The sequence below is a fragment of the Platalea leucorodia genome (assembly GCF_965183815.1).
Source record: "Platalea leucorodia genome assembly, chromosome: 5".
NCBI classification, from domain to species: Eukaryota; Metazoa; Chordata; class Aves; order Pelecaniformes; family Threskiornithidae; genus Platalea; species Platalea leucorodia.
In genome coordinates, this window is record NC_138827.1 from 2,398,432 (window position 1) to 2,416,283 (window position 17,852).

The 17,852-nt window shown below is 46.5% G+C and overlaps 1 protein-coding gene across 1 annotated transcript in view; it reads right to left on the bottom strand.

The window, feature by feature from the left end:
* Positions 1–17,852, bottom strand: part of DNAAF8 (dynein axonemal assembly factor 8) — a gene marked incomplete at its 3' end in the record, with an annotated part of 96,929 nt that overhangs the window by 41,904 nt on the left and 37,173 nt on the right. Inside the window, exons 13-16 of the mRNA XM_082311913.1 lie at positions 16,086–16,280; positions 7,357–7,473; positions 4,248–4,392; positions 1,731–2,046 (exon numbers count right to left, since the gene is read on the bottom strand). Of these exons, the coding sequence (XP_082168039.1) occupies positions 1,731–2,046; positions 4,248–4,392; positions 7,357–7,473; positions 16,086–16,280 (773 nt within the window). The remainder of the gene's footprint in view (positions 1–1,730; positions 2,047–4,247; positions 4,393–7,356; positions 7,474–16,085; positions 16,281–17,852) is intronic.

Genomic DNA, 17,852 nt, shown 5'->3' on the forward strand with positions numbered 1-17,852 from the left:
GCCTGCTGCCACGGACACAGCGCGCCACGCGGCGCCCAGCATCCTGGAACAGAAAGGATCTTTACAAACCAGTCCAGAACTTGCAGGTGCAGGGCCTTGTCTGAACTTTCAGCAGAGGAGTTTCACCACAGCATCATTTATTCAGTTCAGCGATATTAAAAAGAGATGCCCAGGGCCTGAAAACCCCGGCGCAGAGGCTGGCATCCTATGTGATTACACAGGCCTGCATGGCAAGCATGACAGCCAGGGAGAGGAGATCTGTAGTTTGAGATTCTCTCGGTTGGTGGAAATTCCTTGAAGCTCTAAGCCAAATCTTCTGATAAAGCACTGTAAAACGAATGCTTCAAGCCATAGATCTACCTATGCTTGGAACAACCACAGGGGTGTCTTTCAGCAGCCCATAAAAGACAAGTGCCTCTTTTCTTTGCCCTGCAGGCCAGTCCACTCTGGTCCTCAGAGGAAAGGGGCCTCCGACAGCACAGAGCCCTTCATTTACACACGCAGGATTAAACGTGCTTCCTGCATCCTTAGGTTTGAGTCTCCTGGCCAGAAGTTGCAAGATTGTCAGGAAGGGAAGTGATTGTTTTGTGCTGTAGAAAGTACTCATCTTCCTCAAGGAAAAGCTGTGGAGAGGTCTGGGAACAGAGTGCTGGGAAGGAGTGCAGGAGAGTCCAGGCTGCCGATCCAGCCTTCCCTCCGCCTCCCTGCAGGTGCGGGGGTGTGCGAGGGCTGCTCAGCGCGACTTCCATAGATCTGCTGAAGCTCTGCTCCCTGTCCCCCGCCCCGTTCCCTCACGCACCTCTGCTCTCCCGAGTAAGGCCAACAGCAGGCCTTCTGGCAGCCTAACATCGCTGTTATAAACCAAGCAACTTTAAGATTCAAAAAACGTTAGGTAAATCCATTTCTGTCCAAGACAGTCTAAGTGAGCCTTTGGGAGCTGTAGTCCCTCTCCCTGTAGCACTACACAGCGGAGCACAGACGGTTGAGGTTGCATGATGGATTAATAGATGCTTAAAAGCCCAGTTCCCTCTGCAGCCATACCCAGACCCATCCGAGAGCGAGATTCCAGACTCCTGAACGTCACTTGTTCCCAGCACTTTTTGGCACCCTATTGCTACGCCATCAGTTCCTAAATTGCATTTCTCATGCTGTTTGCTAGAGTTAAAAGTTTATAAACCACCCTTTGTTTTCATACACTTCTGCCATAACCCTCCAAAGTACCTTTTCCACCTGAAGCCCCTTATCTCTACCAGTTGATTTGGAAGCGACATAGGGCAAAGCTAGACCAGGCTTTCCAGCAAAGGGCCACTCGGTGGCACACGCTTGCAGCCCTTCTCCAGCACCGGGCATAGCTGGAAGAGGTCTCCAATCAGTCTGATCAGATGTTTCAGGCACGGAGGGTGCAAGAGCAGGTGCTGCAAGTGTATGAATTACAGACCTAGCTACCAGGGAACAAGCGACGGGAAGCAACTGCAAGAGTCCCCCCACCTGACACCTTGACACATCTATTATGTGCTGCAGAGGAGACGGTCCTGTGAGAGAGGGACTTCTGCAAACTCTAGTAACTGGTTTGGAAATATAAAAGCAGACAGATTTCTCCTGCACTCTTGTTCACCGAGACCTTTAGCAGAAGACTGATACGCAAAGACAAAGCATGCTAGCTGCCTGGCTTCCATATCGCGCTTTGCCTGTGAGAACAACAATAGTTCAAAAACATCCAGGGCCATCACCTCGCTCTGTTGCTGCGTGGGGAAGCCGGATCCAGGCCGCCGGCACGCAGTGCGGCACCAGCAGCCCTCCCTCCAAACCAGAGGCACAGCTCCCTGTGCACCCGGCTCTCCAGGTGGGGCAGGTAGACGAGCGGCTCCGCTTGGCTCCTGCAGTAGATGGCATTGATGGAACCGCAGTCCGTCACGCTCGCCAGCTGCGGGTCAGACGGCCCAATGATATTCTGCAAGGTGCTACGTGCTTTAGGTCCTCTCACGCCTAATGCCAGCACTGGTGGCACCTTGCCAGTCTCTGAAGTGTAGGAAGAAGGCAGCTTTTCTGTGAAAGACAAACATATGCGTGACTAAACGATGGAACAACCCGCCCCAAGGTCATTCATTCCACTCAAGTGCTCTTTTCAGATCTAGTCATGGCCAGACTTCAACAAAGTCACCTACTGGCTACCTGTCCTGCGGGGGATATGCTGGCAACCAGCTTCACGTTTTTACCCAGCAGTAAATCTGAGATTATTCAAGGTAGTCTGTTAAAGAAAGGGGAGTTGGTCGCCTCATATTTGCTGTGGAAAAGAGCGTGCACAGGGTTAGTTACCACGGAGCAGGTGATACGCTAGAAGTCAGCACTGTAACTTCTTGTGCAGCAGTGTTCATGCCCCAAGGAAAGCTGGGGGGATCAAAGGGGAGACAGGACAAGAACATGGGCCTGAGGAGAGGGATGTCTTCTGTAATTTTTATCAGATATGGGAAAACTGGGAAGGGGATCACAAACTGGAAATCCATAAACTTCTTTTCTAGATTTTTCTCCTTCTCCATCAAATACAGATTTTGTACCATGTTGTAAAGTGACATATCCAGGCAAATATTTGACTAGCTGCCCGTATTTCCCTGCCAGGACTTGAACTGTGGCTTTCCTTATTTCCTGCAACAACTCCTCCCTATGTCTCTGGCAAACAGAGACATATGTCTCCATGTCTACTGTCAGCATAGTTGGGGTCCAGCAAGTTACCCCAGAAAAAGAGCAAATGGGGCTCCTCTGCAGTTCTTACTGCAGATGTTCGAAAAAGCAGCAAGGTGCGTCATTTTCTCCCCTGAGGTTTAAAAACATATTCAATTACATCATTTGTTTCATAAGAATCAGAAGCCAGAAGTCTCCAGAGCAGGCAGCTAATGGAGAAACGGGCTGTAAATATTTAAAATAATAATTTTAAAGTTTTCAAGCTAAGGGCAAAAATCTAATTTACAAACTTGCATAGCAGTTCTCAGCTCAAATGAATTATCTCTTCACACGAAATATTCCTAAATAATGGTGCATGGTACAGAGCACTGAAGCAGATCTGCTGCCTGTCATCTCCTAATGGCTGGTGATTTTATGGTTTTCTTATTCATTTCTGGAGTCCTTCTTCATTTCTCCAGCTATCAGTGTGAATGTATTACATGCACAGTGCCGAGACAACTGCAATCCCATTTCTAAGGCAGTCTGCTCCTACCGTTTTCAAATGTAAAAATGGGGCAGAGGGAATGGAGACTTTTTCTCCAATTAAGCTGGTCTTCACTCACCTTCTGCCTGAGGAAAAGGAAACCCATTTCTCTCACTCTCAGCCCCCCTACACCTTTCCCCAAGAGAAATGGATTGCCTGTATTCATGATGGTGTCACATACAAACCTTCCAGGAGAACTTCTTGGCTTAAAAGAAAGTACAAGCCGTACTATACTGCAGAGGCAATCTCTATACTTTGCAGCTAATGTAATGCCTGTTGCTCTGGAATTATATTGCAGTAGCAACTAATAATACTCCATACACGGTTTACAACTGGCTTCGTTATCTCTATTTCATAAATGGGGAAAAAAAAAAATAAAGACTTGAGTGGTACATGCCAATATTTGAAAACATTGCTGTCTAGTGTTAAAGACTTTGTGATTTGAGTTCAGAGACCCGCATCGTTTTTGTTTACCTTATCTTCTTGGTCTCCCATCTCAGCCCACCTTCTATTAGCAAATGGGACATTTTGGCGACGGCTTATCAGCCGATGCAATTACAGGATGGCTAGATCAGTACTTGTGCCCATGCTTCCGAAGTCCCACCGGCGATGGGAATGGGGGGAATTGGGGAAGGGGGAGACTGGATTTTCTGCAGCTAAAACCTGCAGGAAAATCAGTGGGAACTAATTTAGTAAATTTAACTCACGTGAGTCTAACCCTGGAGCTTAAAGCAATGCAATCTGGGAAAGATTGCTGCAAAGGAGCAACAACTAAAGCAGTTTGAGACACAAAAACGTATCAAGGGTTAAAAACTCAACTCATGGATATTCAACACTGGGAACAGAAGGAAAGAAACAGCCCAAGATCTTTTATCATTTCTTTTAGGAAAGATATAGGAACTGATAAAGCAACACTCATGTAAATCTGATACCCTCTCCCCCACGGCCACAGCACATCACTCTTCACCTTAGTACATTCACAGATCTTTGCCTTCACCTCAGTATCATCACATGATGGAATCTCTGAAGGAAAACTAGGCCTCACCTGAGCTAGAGAGCAGCACGTCCTGCTGGGGATAGAGCAGGCGGAGGCCACAGATATCCAGACCAGAACTGAGTACCAGCTGCAACACGTGATGGGTAGCCAGGGGACTTCGGAAGAGAGTTTCAAACAGCAATACCATGGCAACCTGAAGAGCAAGAGCACATTGGAGAAGTGAGCCAAATGCTTCCAAGCCCTCCACAACCGCACAGCTGTATCTCTTCTGCTCACCTTTAGTTCCCATGCTTTATCTACACTGCAAGAGCTACAAAGAGGCTTTCTGTTATTTTATGTTTAGGTGCAGTTCAGCACAGTAGGCTCTTAGCTCAGACTGAATCATAGCTACCTGTGATAATTATGATTGAATCTATTTCTGCTGATATAATTGTGCCTTTTGTCACATAAACCTACTAGTAAAAAACTGCAAGTTCTCTGGGGCAGAGACCAAAGCGTATCGCTCCTGCTGTTTAACTCCACGTACCACAGAAAGATGGTGAAATAATAATAGACCAACTGGTTGTTTCTTTATACCTACAAAAGTGCCAAAATCAACATTAATAAAAATATCAAAAGGCAGACACATCACTGGTACTGTCCCAGATTTACATTTTGAAATCTTTACCAGACTAATCCAATTCAGCCTGTCCTGGCATGTAGGAAGACATACACCAACACGTACTGAATGTCTATACCCAAAAGAGAAGCAAATTACTATTATGTTCCCATCGGAAGAAACAAATTGTTTCAAAAAAGCAGGTGCTTTACGAGAGGAGGCTGTGTGGTGCTGTGGGTACTAAATTTTCTAGCTGTAGATCAGACAAGTATGATTGTACTGGCCTCAAATTTGTGCATGGTTCTCCTGGATGTAAAGCAACACAACGCTATCCCCAGCAGCGAGCTTTATGGCCGCGGTGAACGCCAAATGAATTCATCACTATTGGACACTTTAAATGAAATGCTACTCCCCCATAAACACATTATGAGGCTTATACCATCATGATAAATGAGGATATAAATTTACTCAAATCATAAAAAAGTGGTCTAATTAGGAATAAAAGCCCTATTTCTTTATGTTCATCTAGCTCAAGCTCTCCTGATATTAACCCAATATTCACAGCAGCCAGTAAGGAAGCCTTTTTCTGTAGCTGCTGTGAGAGTCCCTGGGGCTTGGCTGCCTGGGCTCAGGGCCAGCTGTGATAACGCAGCTGCCCAGCACCGAGAATCATAGAATCACAGAATCGTCAAGGTTGGAAAAGACCCTTAAGATCATCGAGTCCAACCGTTAACCCAGCACTGCCAAGGCCACCACTAAACCATGTCCCTCAGCACCACATCTCCCCGGCTTTTAAATCCCCCCAGGGATGGGGACTCAGCCCCTGCCCTGGGCAGCCTGGGCCAGGCCCTGACAGCCCTTTGGGGGAAGAAGTTTTCCCCATACCCAACCCAACCCTGCCCTGGCGCAGCTTGAGGCCGTTCCCTCTCGTCCCATCGCTTGTTCCTGGGGAGCAGAGACCGACCCCCCCGGCTCCAGCCTCCTTTCAGGCCGTTGCAGAGAGCGAGGAGGGCTCCCCTCAGCCTCCTCTTCTCCAGGCTGAGCCCCCCCAGCTCCCCCAGCCGCTCCTCCCCAGCCTTGTGCTCCAGCCCCTGCCCCAGCCTCGCTGCCCTGCTCTGGCCACGCTCCAGCCCCTCCATGGCCGCCTTGGGGTGCGGGGCCCAGCGCTGAGCACAGCAGTCGAGGGGCGGCCTCACCAGTGCCCAGCGCAGGGGCACCATCACCTCCCTGCTCCTGCTGGCCACACCGTTCCTGATACAAGCCAGGATGCCACTGGCCCTCTTGGCCACCTGGGCACACTGCTGGCTCATGTTCAGGTGGCTATCAACCAACACCCTCAGGTCCTTTCCCGCCGGGCAGGTCTCCAGCCACTCCTCCCAGAAACCCCGGGAAGGGCCTGTCTCCCCTTTGCTTAGGGCCAGGCGCTTGGCTTTGGTCTCCGTCTGAGCTTTGTTGCAGGCATGCCTTGGCCCGGTCTCATGTGTCACTGATTCTGGCCATTACCCTAACCCACTGCCTTGACCTTCTGGCTCGGCCTCATCACTGTGACCTCTTGCCTGACCCCGGTCACTGCTGCTGGACCTGCTCTGCTCGTCTTGCTTGGGTAACGTGGGCCTGCACCCTGCCCGTGGGGGCACCGGCCCTGCCTGCCTCGCTGGCAGTCTCGGCCCCTGGCTTGCCTTCCCTCCAGAGCATCCTGCCCTTGCGGTGAGAAGGGCTGCACGGACCCACTAACAGCGCTCCTGAGGCAAGAAGAGGAACTGTAGCAAAGACACGAGACATCTTCTGACTGCGCCAAGTGCCAGGCGCCTTCACCTCCCAACTGTGGACTTGAAGCATCTTCCAGGAGCCAGCCTGGTACGCTCGCAGCAAGGGGTCAGGCTTGCTGCGTGCTCAGGAAGAGCTTAATATACCTGCATCTCCCTGAATCAATGCTAACGGGAAACTGAACTCTGTCAGATCAAACGTGCTGTGCTTTGTGCTGCACAACAGCTAAGAAAGGTGAGTTACCATAGTTAACAAGTTATCGCACATGGAGGGAAGGCCAGCACATTTTGGTATGCGCTTCTAAACAGAAGTATCACCTAATTTGAATTACCTTAACCGTCTCTTCTTCTGGACTAAACTAAGTAGAATTACTTCCTACTTGGTCATACAACACACCCGTAGGCCAGGTAGATAGTACCAGAAGCCTCAAGTTTTTCTTTTAATGTCTCTGAGCACAAGTTTAAAAAAATGTTGTGTTGTATATTGGCTTGCAGTCATGTGGTTTTGGGTTATCAAAATTTTGCCTACTGTTACCGATTTGCACCTGGTTGGTAGCAATTTCATCAACCTGCACATTTCATAGTTTAATCTTCCATGGCTCAGAGCAATCAGCACATCCATACCGATGACGCGAAATACTCGGCTGATATATTTAGGTCTGAGTGAGAAATATTTCAAGATCAGTATTTGTACCAAACCTCAGGATTGAAATATTCCAGGTCACTTAATCGTCTCTCAACTTCCCACATCATCCCACAAGACAGAAAGGAGTGATTTGGCATATTTTTTTACCTCAGTGTCTACATCTCTGCAAGCCTCAATGTCACTGCTATTAGGGAAGTATTTTTCATCGGTTTCAGTCGTCTGCCAGTAAAATCCATTTGGCACCGCAAACACCTTCTCCACTGCCTGAAATGCACAAAGAACATCTCTTACCTGTACGTTACCTTGATCCCTCAAAATAAAGGGCTAGGAAAAAAATAGTATTTTACGGCTAGAGCGCACATAAGGATGCGCATTAATGGATTAAAGTCATTAGTCCAGTGTTGTTAATCGATCATTTGCTTTCCTACAACCGTACCGCTAGCTCCAGTTAAGCGATATCCCAAGAATACGAATCTGCAACTGCTTCCTGAGAGACTGAACATTCCCAGGGTCCGACCCAGCGACCCTCCAACATGCAGAGCACCCACCGACATGCACGGGAGTTGCACGCAAAAGGCACTGCAGGATCAGGCTGAGCAGCTCCAGACCTCGATTCTCCACGATTATACTGAGCATCCAGCAGAAAAGGGCTCTGTTAAAGGAACGCTCTAATTAACTAATCAAACGGAAGGGCAGGGAAGGAATTGCATGAACTTCTACATGCTCGTAACCAAAATAGGACACTTCTCCTGTGCTCATGTCACCACAAGCGACACATATCTGTAAGCCTTATTTTGCCACACACTCGCAGATAGGCAAAAAGACTCTGGCATTTAGGTCACAGCTTCACAGAAGTGTAGCAGTTCCCAGTCTCAGCACCTTATTCTGTTGCTCGTACATTTTCTGGGCAGCCAAGCAAGCAACTTGTACAAGTGCAAGTTTAAGGATGTGCCACTCATGAGAATTCGCTGTGACTGCATGCTCAGTAAGCAGGGCCATAGTCCAGGAACAAACGCAGCTTTTCAGTCACGTTTGTCAAGTTCTGGTTTGGGAAGAAGTGATGTTCGTAGCTACGCCACAACTGAGCATTCCAGAAATACGGATGCATTTAGGCAGAGTTCACATTGGGCAGGATTCATTGCAAGATGGAAAAAGAAAACAAAAAAACCCAACGGTCACTTTTGAGACATAGGCTCAGGTGGCATAAATCAGAGCAGCTTCACTATTTTTAACGACACTACTTCGATTCACAGCAGTCATTCATCTGTCCTCACCTCATGTGGACAGACCCTTTCAAAAAAGAAAAAAGGAATTAAATTTCAACATGGTCTCATCAGGACTTTTATTATGGATAGAAAATGGACTAACACTGCATGAAGCAGCATCCGTTCTGGATTATGAGGCACTTATAATGCTCTTTAATTGTGTAATCACCGGAGAGATTAATTTTTTTTTTTTGCATTGCTTGGCAAATGATAGGCACTTCATATCATTCTACAAATGTTTAAAAACAACAACCTGAAAATGAAATTAATTTAAATACTATTAAAAACCCTCTGACATCTGCCTTTCTGCTTCAGCAACCTTTTGTGTTTTCTCCTTCCTCTGTTTCCCGTGCTTCGTGAGATATTTGCCTAAAAGCAGAACTGGGGATTTCACTTTTCACCCGGTTTCAGTCAACACAGCTCCACCCAAACCAAGAGCCTTGACATCTCTCAATGGATTTGTCCATTTTGTCCTGCAATTCATCATTCACCAGCCTCCACTTGTGATATTACGCTTGGTTGCTGTGGAAAATATCAGAGGAAAAGCAAGAAATCATTGATTTAAGGAGACAGAAGATTTCCGTTTCCAATGTTTGCTGCCACCTCCTGCACGCAACACTGGCACAACGCAGTGAGCACAGACAAGCCCTATAAAACTGAAATACAGCAAGAGCTCGGTCTTCTGTGGTTCAAGCTGTTCCTTGAACAATCCTCAAGCCTGGGAGCTTTCAAGAAGAAGGAAAAGGGAAGGGACAAATGCGGTCAAACCAACCCCAGCCCTACATTTCCATAGAAACCTTCATTATAATTATCCAGCCCCAGTTAGGACACAGAGTATGAAAGTTAGGAAGGTAAAGAGCCGACCTTTAGGAAGAACCATGGCGTGAGCTGTGGATCAGCTGCGATCCCAGGCACGCTGCCGCGTGGTCGGCCTCCCGCCCCGCCAGAGCAGGGATCTGGCCAGACCTATCAGGGAATCAAGGCCTGTGGAAAATTGTTTCTGTGATCGGTCAGATTCTGTTTTCTAGCAGCCAACCTGAATGTGATTTCACAAAGCAACAGAAAATGAAGCTGGAAAAGTCTTAGTTCTCCTAGAAAATCCTTTTCCTCATGGGTAAGAAAATACACATAGATGGCTGCAGTACGACAGCCCCTGCTTTTTCCAGTCCAGCCAAAACGTGCCAGCGGAGGAGAACTCCTGACACTGCCTGCCTACGCAATGCACAGGAAAAATAGGAAGAAAGCAACTTTGCCATGCATGTAGGAGAGAATTGCATGGAGTCAGCTGTTACAATACCGAGATGAGCCCTACTTGACATATACTGACCCTCCACAGGCCGTTGCATGACCCCATTCCTCAAAATTATTTTGGTGATTTTTGACGCTATTTATCTTTATGCTACTTTGGCGCTACTTTTAATGTTCCACAACGAGAGGGAGGGTAGGCGCGAGAATTGTACCGGTTTCACCTCTGGGCTGGTTCCTCTCTTACACCTCCAACAGCGTTACAGTAGCCGCAAAGCTTCTGTGCAAACGCAGCAGTTCAGAAAGGCTCTCCCAGGATAGCTGATACATCATCTCCGAATGCTGACCTGTCTCTTGGCGGGGAGAAGAGGAGACTCCCTCCCCGTGCACTGCGCAGAACGGTGAAGAGGCAGTCCAGCCTTCGATACCCACCTGAAAATTCTTCTTCTCTAAGGCTTTGCAGACTCGGAGCACTGTAATAATCTCACGTCTCATGGTAAAGTCATTATACCAGGGAGGAAAGGTACCCTACGGTCAGCCAACAGCAGCTACAGCCGCCCCAGGGATACTGTGACTTATGCTGTGACAGGCTTCACAACCCAGAATCATTTAACCATAACCATTTCCATGACCGCGTCTCCTCCACCCCCCGCTGTAAGACAGCGGGGTTTCTTACAGCACTGACATCCTCCTCATCCATACTGCCATGACCAGAAAGAGCAGGAAGGGAGGGTACGTCCATAACCTCCCATTTGTAGTAATTATTTTTCATCAATTATCCTTTTTCTTACTTGTTTTGGGAGACGAATTATGATTTCTGCTACCTTAAAACACTGGAAAAGACCAATTTGTACCATAGATAGGATTGAACACTCACTGTTTTTTCAAAAAGCATTAAAAAGAAACCCAGAGCTACTTCTTTGTTTCAGACAGTATTACTGAGATGAAGCCAGACAGTTATGGGAAGGAAATTCACAGCAGAACAAAAACATGTTCTAAAATACCGAGCAGAAACAAGAATAAGCACATTTTAGAGAAGACTGGAGCTGCGCGCAGCAAACCCATGAATCTTTAACTGTCATACAGAAATATGACCAAATCCAATATCTCTTCTTCTTGCTTACGGTGTATTCTGTTCTCATTTCCGACAACAAAGAAAGAGCTTTTGCTGTCAGATGATCTAAGGGAGTCTTTTAAGTTGCAATGAGTCTTCCAGACTGCTTCCCAGCCACAGCAGGAAAACAGAAACTGCAGGAAGAATTTCTATGTACTCCACAATCTCATCTCCTCATGTGCAAGGTACTTTCCAATGCAAAGACCTGCTCAGCCGTTATCATTACGAGACAACGCTCAAATCCCTTGAAGATGCTGCATCCCCCACCGCCCCTCGAGGCAGATTGTAAATTCTGTGTGTATATAACCGCTCCCCTTCAACTCCACTGACCACATCAGTGGCAGCAGAGGAAGCACCGTTCTCGCTCTAGCCCAGGCCTCGATGCTAACGCACAGGCAAGGCTCACGTCTGATGTGATTCACTGAATCACGCCCCCGAATCAGGCAGCGTTATCCTCAAACTCTCTCCTCTCCCCACTGTCATGAATCCCAATGCCTTAGTGTGGTATTCCTTGTAGAATCCAGATTAACACAAATTTGAATTTGTTCCCTGCACATCTTCTCTCCCCATTGTGCATGCTCACTTCAGATGGCTACAGAATTTAGTATAGGAAACGTGGAAGCACAGCAGGAAGATCCCAGGCGGCAAAAAGGCTGGGGATAGAGGGGGCTAATTAAGAGCTTTGCCACTGAATACGTACAATTCTGGTGACCGTGTTTCAGGCAGTCTGAAGATGTGTCTCACTCTCCCTTGCCCCCCTTTCGGATAGGGAAAGGGATATCTTAAAACATAGAAGAGAAAGGTTGAGACAATAACTTCCAGCCTTTCTGCCCATCATGCACAATATTAATGGCTAAGCACATTAGCTTGATAGTTCTTTTAAGCTGCTCTTTCCTGGAATAATTAGCAATGGCCACAATTTAAATGTGAGCTATCAAATTTTAGGAAATACAAAAACCTATAATGGTTTATTCCTCCCTGAGCTACGCCTCCATCTTTGTGCCAACTCTGGTGGACATCATTGTACTCCTTTCTCCTTTTAAAGGTCAGGGTTCTTTCAGTTACAAATACCGATGACGGCCCGAACTCCTGGCCCCACTAAACTCAATTACAAACCCCAGTGGGACTCAGCTAGGGCCAGGAGGCCACCTTCTCCCTTCTGCCTCATGGAGATACAGCCACGCAGCTATTCTGTGTCTGCAGCTAAGGGTTAATTTCTGTAAATGCATATAGATGAGGCTCCAGGACAAATGTCTCACCCACAGAAGAGTCATATCCATGTGGAGTCATCAGTCAGATGACGTGCTCTCGCCAAAGCTGTGGATACAGCTTGATCAGGCTGCACAGCAGACTCAAGGTGCCAGACATGGGAGACCTGGCCCTTAGCACCAACGCAGATAAAGACAAGACACGAGCAAGATTTGGAAAGCAAAGGGCAGGATGAACCTGTCCTTTTGAAGCTCCTGTTTCACAACTTTAGCCTGGATTTCAAACCGTCAAGCTGCTGGTCTCAGGGGCTGGCACCTGCCATGCTGCAAGTCTCAACATCCTGCTGGCTCCGGCTTGGGAAAGCAGATGCGGAGGTGCTGTTCTCAGCATTTTATCCCTCCCTCGTGCCCATTTCAGCTGCTGAACAATCAAGTCTTTCAAGCTTCAGCATCAGGCTCAGCAGAAGCTTCGGAGGAGGAAAGCACAGCCCTGAGCCATACACTAAATCTGCGAGCTTACAGCAACGTGTGGAGCAGGCCTAAGGGCTGGCCAAATTGTGTTGCACTCCAGGTAGCCCGGTCTGCGCTCTCCACGCACAAAACATTATATGGGCTAGCTTAGGTACTGCTTAAAGCTGCTAGTTTGCTTCTTGTCACGTAGAAGAAAGAGAGAACACACGGAGCAATAACCCAAAATCAAAACAGCATAATTGCCGACACCACGAGGCGCTGAACCACAGCATACCACCAGTTATTACAATTTGAGATGTGTGAAAGGCGATGCCCACACAGCCAAGGGCCTGAAGAGAGCTGGGTGAAAAGCTGATGTGGTACTAAGCAGCAGTTCTCTGAGCAAGCCTCTCATTAGCATTGAAGTTAAAAGAAGTTATAGTAAAAGACAGTGGAAGATGCTGAAGCCACTCAGCAGGGCTAAGGCCACGATGCTTGTCGATGAAATAACGTCACAGCATTCAAACTCTGCAGCTCACAGTCTTCCTGTCGAGCCCACACTAAACTACAGATTCACAGATCTGAAAGACCCTCTGGAAATGCCTCACTCCCTCTTCAGAGGCTGTACACAGAGTTAGGGCAATCACATAACTAAATCAGGTGCTTTAAGTGCGCAAAGTAACAAGCAATGCACCGGGGCTGCTTTTCCACAGCATGAAACGGCGATGTCTGATTTCATCAGCCACGCATAGCTCTTCTGCTACATGGTTATTTCAGTCTTTGAAAAAAAGTTTGCAACTTTCCAACCTTGTGTGTATGTGTGTGCCCATCGAGCTCCTCTGGTAATGCACTTGCCATCAACTCTCTAGCAGGGAAATCCCAAAAGCCTGAAAAACCACATTAAAGAACTGCTGTACTTTCTGCGAGTCCACTCCCATGCATCACACCTCCTGTTCGTTCAGTCTGGGCTGTTTGAAGTTTTTGGCAGCATTGAATTACAACGTCGGGCCAAATTCAGCTCCCTGGACTCAGTTCTGGAATTCTTACCTATGCTTAGGCAAAACTGCATTAAAAAAAAAATAAATGGAGCTTTGCTTAAGTGAAAAGCAAGGAGGGAACTTTGTGTAGACCTGCCCTTAATCGGTACTACTGTCTCAAAAAAGAAACCACAAGCCTTGCGCTGGAAGTCAGCAGGGACACTAACTAAAGGAGCAGCAAGGAGGGAACTGATCACAAGGAGGTGCAACAAAATCAATCATTAAAAGAAAAAGAAAAATCTCATTCACCTTGACTTAGTGATGGAGGTTCCCCTTCTTCCCTGAAACCTCACTGACACGATCGCCCATGCAATACTGCTCTGCCCTGACTCCTCTGTCATGGCAGGCACCCGTATAGGTTGGGAGTTCAAGGAGATGCTCTGGAAGGGGACCAAAAAGACGGTGAGCGCTGGGGGTTGCACCCTTTGGGCAAATGTGCCACTGTCCTGAACAACCGGCAGGGAGCAAGAGAAATCCAGTCTGCCTTCATGGAACAAACAGGCAGAGGAAAAGAAGCATCGACACTGGCTACGTATGCTGTCAGTATCCCTAAGGTCAGTGTTTGTACCCTAAGGCTTAACAGGAGAAAGTACTTTTATTTTATGTTAAAATGAAGCAATCCTCTTTTTGCTGACAAGGGACGTTGCGGTTAATAACTTCCACAGGGATTATATCACTCCTAACCTAACCTGGGGTTTTAACGACGGCCTTGCGAGTTTACTCTTCATCTCGAAAGCGAATTGCTGCCGGTTAATAGGCCGTACGCATAGCATTAATAAGAAAGCCTCAAAGAAAAACAGCAAGAGAAAAGCAATCTGTCTGGGGTCCAGAACAGACTGAAATAACACCAGACCAATTGACTTGAAAACACGACATTGGCTCATGCGCTAACAAACAACGTGCTTAAAGTTTATTACAATTACTGCTAACAATTGCTCATAACATCATACACAGAGCTAGTCAGCAGACAAGCAGACAGCAATTTTACCTGATGTTCCCTCTCCCTCCGCTCCTACCCATTTGTTTCATCAATCTGTCAGGATTTTTGTCTCAGACTGTAAGCTACCTGGAGCAAAAATAGGTATTCACTGCCTGCTTTTCCAACACATAGTACCAGGTTCTTCAGTCTCCTTAATTTTGTATATACCACCTCAAAATAAATAAAAATATATAAAAAGCAAGCATGGATCACTGGCCTTGTGCAAAATTTTCAAACCAATGAACTTAAAAGAATAAGATATTGAATTTTCTATGCAGCACTTTTTGGTTGTATTTTAATGACACTTGGGAACATTCTCAGTCGGTACCACTTTGTAAAGCTTCAGGGCAGACAACAGGGTTAGCTGCTGCCTGCTGAGAGTCTGGCTCATTGAGCCTTGCTTTGCAAAATCAGCCTTTCTGCTTAACTGCAAGATACATCTATCAAAAAGCCACGACACATAGTGGTCTCAGTGTAATTCAGGCCTGGGAACCTGGGTGGCACAGAGCATTTGAACTTAGGAAGAGTACGTGGTCTTTAAATTGACTCCAGTTTTTCTATGGCATCAAGGCAAAGATCCACCCCCAGAAAGTGCCTGCTATCTTGCTGTTCAATTTCTAATGATTTATAATTCCCCTAATAAGGGATTTGCATAAAAGCTCTGACTGTTTTAAATGATGCCTTATTTTATGCCTTAAAAGCGTACAGCAGATTTATCTTTTAGAAGTACGTCAGACTGCTTTATAGCACTTGCTTCTACTTGAAAGCTACAGTGACTGCAAATCAACAGCATTAAGCCTCCTTTCCCTCCACAGAAGTGGGATAAACCTCTAGTGCACTGCTAAGCCCCTAAGCTTTCATGGCATTGATTCTCACAGAGTAATTGTAATCCCCAAATCTGGTCGAAATTGCAGAAAAGTTCCCATGTTACATTATTTGCAGAACGAAACTTTGTTGTGAAGCAGAATTGCAGTCTTCACCATTCCCTGGAACTGTCTCTCAAGTTTTTTGTTGATTTAGAAATATTGGGAAAAGACCGTGATTGCCCAAAGGCTGGTGATGTCATTGGAAAGAAATAAGCAGAACATTCCCTCAAAAGGTAGGGAAATCAGGTCATATTCAGCACTTCTTTGAAAACCTGGTCTAAATATTTACACAAAGGCAGGATAGGCTGTTAAAGGCCTAAAAGCAATGTTGGATGCCCTCAAGGAATAAAATCCCCCAATAAGTATAATGAATTCTTGTAACATTTCATTCACTTGAGTATTTGTTATGGAGCACTTGCCAACCAGACAGAAGTGAAAAAGTTAATTATCATTCTACTTATAGACAGCATGAGGTGAAGGCTCTTGCAGATGTTTCTAGGCAGGCAAGTGATTTTAAGTGGTGCCATGTCCTTGGAATCTCATACACTTCAGTGGAAATCTACGCTGCTTAGAGGCATTTGTTTTCAACCTCCGTTTAAATCCTTAGCTAAAGCAAACAAGAATATCTGTTAACACTGGAAGAACAACAACTTTTACTGGACCTAATGAGGAAAAAAAAATTACCAGAAGTCCAAGCATCTCTGTACAGTACCTGAGGATCGGGATTAACGGCAGTGATGGAACTGAGCAGGACAGAGGGAATGTCAGGAAGAAGGGGACACAGCTGGTTTTGGAAGCGATTGGCCAGTTCTGCCCTCCACCAGATAACATCCGGAAGCCACGTACAGGCTAGAAACGCAGAAATCTTCTGGTAAAAAATGGATGTTCCTCGTAGATCTTCTTTAGTCTGCAAAGAGTCAGTGGTTAAAAAGCATTGATGATGGGCTCAGGAACTTTCCGTTCTGTACCATGCGCCTGTAGCAGCTCCTTCTCTGTCTGCAACCATCCCAGCCTCATGCTTCACGCATCTGCCATACAGCTGCGCTTCGGATTCACCAACCCAAACCCCTAACCTGACACCCCTCAGCCTCCCGAACCATCACGCCCTGCATCTCTGCAACCAGAGCTCTATAAACTTGTCCCCTCACCCACAGAAGGCACCCTCCTCCCACGATCCTGCCCTCACCCCACAAAGTCTCTGCTCCCAGGTCCAAAGACAGAATTGAAGGTCCCGATACTGTCGGGGTTCCTGACCCAGGAGATGGGACCTGAAGGCAAATGCTGTCTGCAACAGTCAGTTACGCCCGTCAGCCGCGTGGAAGGGCTCACCCCGTGACTTGGGGACGTGTCTCTACATAGACTTGACTCAAACACAGTGCCCCTTGGTGAAGGCGCTGGGGAGATCAGCAGCACCTTCCTCTCGGCACACTCAGACTGCTCGGCTATAAATCTCCACTGTGGATGATGACCGGTGAGTTAATAGCAATCTTCAGTTGGTTGCAAGACACTGGTATGAAATAGCTGGCTCATGACATCCATCAGCCCACAAATATTACTCCAAAGCAGATTAAATACCACACTTAAAGAGGGAGAAAATGTCATAAACAGGACCAGAAAACAGCCCAATACAAAGAATCATTAACGTGGAAAGGGTTTCATAGGGATATACACGAAAAGATTTATTAATTTCAAGATTTTTTTAAGATTGATACTAATATTGATACATTAATATTGAATACTGCACTGCTAAATTACAGTTTTCCATCATTTAACCTTGCCTCTAAGCCCCTTTGTTCTTCAAGGTTGGTTCTTAATTAGCAGGACTTTCAGAGAACAAAATTGGTGACCTTGATAAGACCCAATTAGAAATTAACAGGATCGACAATTATGCAAAGCATCTTCTCTACACCAGCTACTATTGCACCTAGAAATTGGAGCTCAAGCAGGCAAGGTCTGCAAAAAAAGCCCCAAATCCAATAACAGAGATTGCGAGCCACCACCGCAGAACTGTTACGTGATCGAAGCGTACAGACAAGAACCACGTTGCTCTGCACAGTGCTAGCGTGCCTAATTGGGAATGCTTAGTAGATTCTTCGAAAGCACATGCTGTACAAATGTAATTCCCATCAGACGTGCTTGTAACTGCAGCTTGTCTATCGGCACGCAAGAATTACAAGAGGTGAGCGTATAAGCATTTGTTCTGACAACAAGTCAAGAAAGTAAAACCACGCAGCGACGTTCAAATTTGCCTCACTTCTATCAGCTGTTTGGAGGAGGACAGAAACAACAACAACAACAAAAAACAAATTAAACCCCAAAAAACTGACTAAGATGACAGGAAACATAGCAGAACCACTTGATATAGGAATAGATGCTGTTCTAGTTGAAGAAGCCAAAAGGCTTATTGATCTGCTGAGAACAGGAGCCTTTGCCTTGAGAAACCACTACTACATTTGTATTCATAACCATTAGACCTTGG